This window comes from Nanorana parkeri, unplaced genomic scaffold, assembly GCF_000935625.1.
Source record: "Nanorana parkeri isolate BGI_ZX_2015 unplaced genomic scaffold, ASM93562v1 scaffold628, whole genome shotgun sequence".
Lineage (NCBI taxonomy): Eukaryota > Metazoa > Chordata > Amphibia > Anura > Dicroglossidae > Nanorana > Nanorana parkeri.
Genome location: NW_017306896.1, coordinates 644,324 through 650,259, shown reverse-complemented (window position 1 = coordinate 650,259; position 5,936 = coordinate 644,324). Strand labels below are relative to the sequence as shown.

The 5,936-nt window shown below is 43.7% G+C and overlaps 1 protein-coding gene across 1 annotated transcript in view; it reads right to left on the bottom strand.

Moving 5' to 3' along the window:
• ACE2 (angiotensin I converting enzyme 2) overlaps window positions 1-4,217 on the bottom strand; it is a 53,678-nt gene extending 49,461 nt beyond the window's left edge. Inside the window, exon 1 of the mRNA XM_018563056.1 lies at window positions 3,854-4,217. Coding sequence (XP_018418558.1) covers window positions 3,854-4,039 — 186 coding nt within the window. The 5' untranslated portion in view covers window positions 4,040-4,217. The remainder of the gene's footprint in view (window positions 1-3,853) is intronic.
• Between the last annotated feature and the right edge of the window lie 1,719 nt (window positions 4,218-5,936).

Here is a 5,936-nt window from a genome sequence, read left to right as displayed (position 1 = left end):
ATCGAGGAGGCGGGGTCCAGCTATCGAGGAGGCGGGGTCCGGCGATCGAGGAGGCGGGGTCCGGCGATCGAGGAGGCGGGGTCCTGTGACGGAGGAGTTGATCGTGGAGTAGAAGGAGGCAGACAGAGGATCAGGGCTGACAGGTAAGAGGGCTTGACCGCCCGCCAGAGACCCTTCAGAGCCCACCATAGAGAGTCTATGGTGGGCTCTGCAGGGTCACCCTCAAGTGGGCTGTTTGCGTTATCAGGTGGGCGTAACTAGAAATCACAGGGCCCCATACAAAATTTTGCTATGGGGCCCTGTGATTTCTAGTTATGCCCCTGATCACACGGTTACATTTTTGGGGGGGAATGAGTGGTGGCTTATTCATATGTAAATAGCGCCACTCATTCATATGTAAATATCACAGTTGAGACAATTTTCAATGGGGGGCCAGTAACCCCCATGTTAATTTTGGTTGCCCCTATCTGCCTGACATCTTGTGTCCGTGTTTCTGCTGCCATGAAACCCAGACACAGCATTCAAAAGCCGAACTGTCCGGGTGAATCCTGGACAGCTGGCAACCCTAGTTTTAACTAAGCTGTTTATCTGCTTAGAGACATCACATTTTAGAAGAGTAGGAATAAACAGCCTTTTTAGACCTTTTCTTTCCACAGCATACTTCTGCATGTGCGTTGTTGGCAGGGGCTGATGAGCAATGTGGGAGAGAGGGAAAGTGAATCATGACCTGACAACCTGGAATTGGAGAATCTGCCTGCAGTAAACACTCCACGCCCAAGAGTGCCAGGGGCACAGTGAGAACAGTTTGCACGAAACCAGAGCCATCTGCAGCCATCTTCCTGTGTTGTTTCCCAACAATACTGTTTCCAAACTTGGGGGCTCATTTACTAAAGAGTCAATTCAAGAGGGGTAGTGGCCCATGCTAACTCCAGATCCCAGATTCCTCTGAACTCGACTGGGTATTGGAAATCAAAAAGTGCTAGTTTAAAAATTACTCCTTTTGTGTTCAAACCTCTAAATTTGGTGACAGGTTCTCTTTAACGTAAGAGTTAGGTCATCAAACAAAATGTACAAAATGATTATCTAAACCACCTGTTAAAAATATATTTTTGTACAGTACATTTCCAAAAATGTATACAGACACGACGGGGGTTGTTTATCAAGCAAACTAGCGACACAATTAGTCAGTGACACAAATCGGGCTTTCTCTCCTTCAGCAAAGACTTAAGATGCCCATACACCTTGCGATTATCGTACGATTGTCGGCGGGTTTGTGGCCTGCTCGTAAGACAAATGCCAAACAGGTCGGTGTGCGCAAGCGCACACTGCCCGTTCAGCATTGCAGTCATCGGAGGCCCGCTCCTCGGCGGGGTGAGCTTTCGATGATCGCAAGTACGATCTGCCTGTCCAAGATGGGCAGATTGTACGAGCTTTTAATTAGCTTACAACCATCGCAAGACAAAAGTCTTGCGATGGTTGTAAGGTATATGGGCACCTTTAGGAACAGGTTTACAGACCTGTGCATCTGTATTCATGGGCAGCAAATGTGTGACAGTCTGCAAAGTTCTGAGACAGATTTACTCTTTACTCTTGAAGATGCAACCGATTTTCACTCTAAACAGATGCATAATTAGGCCACCACCTAAAACTGGTGGAGAAAAGATTTAACCACAAGGGGCGTAGGGGCTTTTTTTCAGTTAATACGGTTAAAATCTGGAACTCGCTGCCACAAACAGTGGTATCCTCAAAGAATATTGAATCATTCAAAAAGCATTTAGATACCTTCCTCAGAGACCACAACATACAGGGGTACAGGTACTCTTAAGAACTAAACCACAAAGGGACTTGTATACACACATGCACAATCACATACAGACAAACAAAGGTTGAACTTGATGGACCAGTGTCTTTATTCAACCTTAAATACTATGTAACTATAATTACAAAGTGGTCGGGGGTCAGGTTTTATTCAGTCACAGTACAACTTTAGAGCAGCGAAGGGCGGAGTTTATGGCTCAAGTTGTAACCTTGCAGTACATCTGTCCCACAATCTCTCTAACTGCTCCTGTTTAGCATTGCTTTGATATGCAACAGAATTGACAAATGCCCCAAGTAAATTTGAGATTAAGCTCTGACAGGGAGGATATGTTTTCCAGCTTAAACTGTCATTTCTGAACGTCACTGGAAGCCACTTCAACCTGATGTGGGTGATGACATAGCACCATACATCCAGGGCAGCCATCAGAAATTTTGGGGCCCATTACACGGCTTTAGGCCGGGCCCCCCCTCACCGCGCCGCTGGACGCCGTGCTTAGTGACGCGCTGGACGCAGGGCTTAGTAACACGCTGGACACAGGACCCACCTGAGAGTGACCCTGCAGAGCCACCCATAGATGCGGCACAGCCCATCTCAGACTGTCTATGGTGGGCTCTGAAGGGGTCTCAGGTTGGCTGGTCAGGGCTGCATCCTTCCCCTCCCTCCTTTCCTTCCTTCCTTCCTAGCTCCTCTTACTTGCACACGTGGCCTCGTCTGCCGCCGGACCGGCCAGAAGTGACGTCACTAACATGAGGTCACTTCCGGCCAGTCCGACATCAGACGAGCAGCTTCGCTGATGGGGCCCTAGCTTGTCTCAAAGCCGCTGGAGCAGCAATGCTGGGGCCCTGCGCTGCTAGGGCCAGGCCTCCTCGCCCTTCACCATCGGCCGATAGTCATGTAAGGGACCCGGGTGGGCCCCCCATGCTGCCCGGGCCCCTTACATGAGTATCGGCCGTACCCCCCTGATGGCTGCCCTGCATACATCATATTACAAATCACAATAAGAGCTCCTGTTGATGGGTGCCCTTTTTAAAAGCTGTGTTTGCTATTCAAACCCAAACATATTAATAGAACATGTTGCTTGTAAACAGTGCAAAGCAAGGCAGGCCAAACTCAGCTTTTGAACTCCTATGTGTACTGCTCAGTTGAAGTCAACAGGAGTTTAATGACCTGCATTATACATGTGTTCCAACCACACATTAAATGCAGGAAACAATGCCCATCAACATGAGTGCTAAAAGTAGATGGAGAAATATCACATGTTTAATGAATAGCAGGCTTAAACTGGAAATTAATGAAATGCTACAACGTTTTAAAGAAAGCTTAAAGGTGCTCTGGTACTTTGAACTCTAAAAACATGGTGCAAGCCAGACTTCCCCACCATCTATACCTGATGTGATGTAGAAAAATATGATAAGCATACTGACCCACATAAAAAAACCAAACAGGGCTATTCACTACAGGATGAAGAGTTTGGAGAAGGCAGGAGAAGTGAACTATCTAGGACAACATAGCTGAATTGGAAAGTGAGCTGAATTGGAAAATGTTTCCAAATCAGCTATGTTGTCCTAGATTGTTCACTTCTCCTGCCTTCCCCAAACTCTTCACCCTGTAGTGAAGAACCTTGAAAGTAATCTGTTGGTAAGGCCTTCCCAAGTACATCCTCTCATGTTGGAACTCTGCAATTCTTTGCAGAGTCATCTTTGAACATTAATCCATGCAGTACTAAACACTATACCTTCCACTATATACTCTATACCTTCACACGACCATTCATTTTTGGGGTCCACAAGGTAATAGAAATTCAGTTCTGTTAGAACAAAGATTTTTTTAGTTGCTCAAAACAATGACAAACTTACATCAAGAGTCCCACTAATGTGGTACCCTGTTACTTGTGTTTGCAATAAAGCAAAATGTGAGCTCCTTTACACACTACAACAGTGTTATACTAAAACTAATTGTTTTGCTGTTGAAATGAAAGACTGCATAAATACATTAATCTATCCGTAACAGTAATTTATGAAGAGTGTTACATACCATTGCTTGAGCATTTTCATTACTGATGTTAGTGTTGTACTCCCATTGTGCCAGCGCATACTGATGATAAAGCTGTTCTCCAACGTTTTGAAACTCTTGTAAGAATACCCTGGCATCGCTGGTTACATCTTGAGTGGAAGACCCAAACAGAGCCAATGTGCAGAGAAGCCACAGAGGAACCCACATCTTCTTCCCTGAGCGAGACAACCCCAACTGACCAACGATCCTTTCACTCAGTGCTGCTGAACATCAGTGTGTGCTTCCAGCCTTTGTACCACACTGCCAAAGGTTTTTTTTTACAGCAATTCAGGAAGTGTTTGTGTTGTTTGGATAAGATGCTTTATTATCATGATACTGCTCAGTGTCCTCGCTATCACTGGTAGGAGGCAAGGAGGGCAGATTTTTATATTTCACAAGGAAATTACCTGATAATAAAATCAAATGGTATCTATCTATGAGAGACTGTCTTTCCTGTGTATACCATCAACAGTTCTGCTTGATAACAGTTAACTATTAGACGTTTTGTTGGTATTTGGAAGAATATTTTTAGAGTAATGTTTTCAGTCAAAATGTTTTCTTACAAAAAGTTGAAAGAATTCTATTTAAAGGTCTGTATGCAGCTCTCTCCATTACTATTATTGTACTTAGTTATTACTCCTATTCCAGTATTAACTCTTACTAAACATATATACGGTAAACTTTCTTACTAGGCACTTTGTTTTTACAGAACTCACGGTCAGAAAAGTTTTAACTTAGAGAAAGATTTCAGCAGTAAATGAGGGAGTGAAGTTGGAGCTCTGTCCTCATATAGCACAGGACTCTGGAAAATGTGTGCCGAACCAAAGACCCAATTGTGTATGTGTATCACATTCCATGGTCACATGATCCCCCCCCCCTGTAACAGGGCCTCAATTTTTATACCGGGCAAGTGAGCCAATTTCCTGGGGGGATGAACAGGATTATGAAATAGACACAAATGTTTTATTATAGAGATGAAAATTCGAGCAGTATTTTTTCTTCCTGAAACCTGCATTAGTTCATTTGAAATGAGTACTAGTACGGGCATTTGACCATACAATTTTGGCATTTTTTGCAGAAAAGAGAAAGATGTCATTATATAGGACCTGTCAGCTTCACACAGCCACATATCAAATAGCCATAATGTCAGAAAGCACTGGCCCAATGCCACGACACCACATGATATGGAACATCCTTTTTGTGTGCCTCGGTGTCACTCATGTATTATTACTTTGTGTGGGGAAGCCTGAAAGAACATTCACTCATGGAAGGACTCGTTGAGGACTTCCTCCCTCACAGAAATAATAGGAACAAACTACTGATCCACTGATGAAAACACTGGTGTATTTAAATTAAGGAACTTGGCGCATTTCCGAACTAAAGATCTTTCTTTACCCCCCGATAATGCCATCAGACACTTGAAGAATATCAAACTAAATTTTGTTTTATTTTAACATTCGATTTTGGGATGAATGGAGTTTCCTGAACGAAAACCACATTCACTGTTTTCACTGAATTTCGCTCATTCGATAAAAACCTTCCATCCTGCTCCTTCGACTTTTTTCGTCACTATGGTCGGAATCGATGATAGATTTGACCCCCATCAACTAATGTCCAAGGAAAGATGTTTTGTACGAAAGTTCTTTAGAAAATCTACCAGTGTATAGCCAGCTTAAGTCTTTAGTAAGACTTTTTCTGCAGGTACACATAGACCTGTGATGACAATCTGAAATTCCCATCTGTCTGGGTGCTGAGTGCCTGCTGACAGGGCTGGTTTGTGGCTATCAGAGGGGACAGCTAAATGGACAGACTAGAATTCTTGTTTTAATCACTTCTGCTTACATCTGCTAAATTAGATCTGATCCCTTTCTATCTGCTACCTGCCCCCTCATTTTTATTCACAAGCAATGAAGAAGCAGAGGTTGGTTGGACATGTGTTGAGCAGTCTGCATCACTCTGCTTCTATTGCTTAGGTTGACTGTTATGTTGTTGCTTTTACCAATTATTCAATAGTATCCAGTAGATCGTGTATTAATCAGCATTTTATTTTCTCCCAAACATCAGT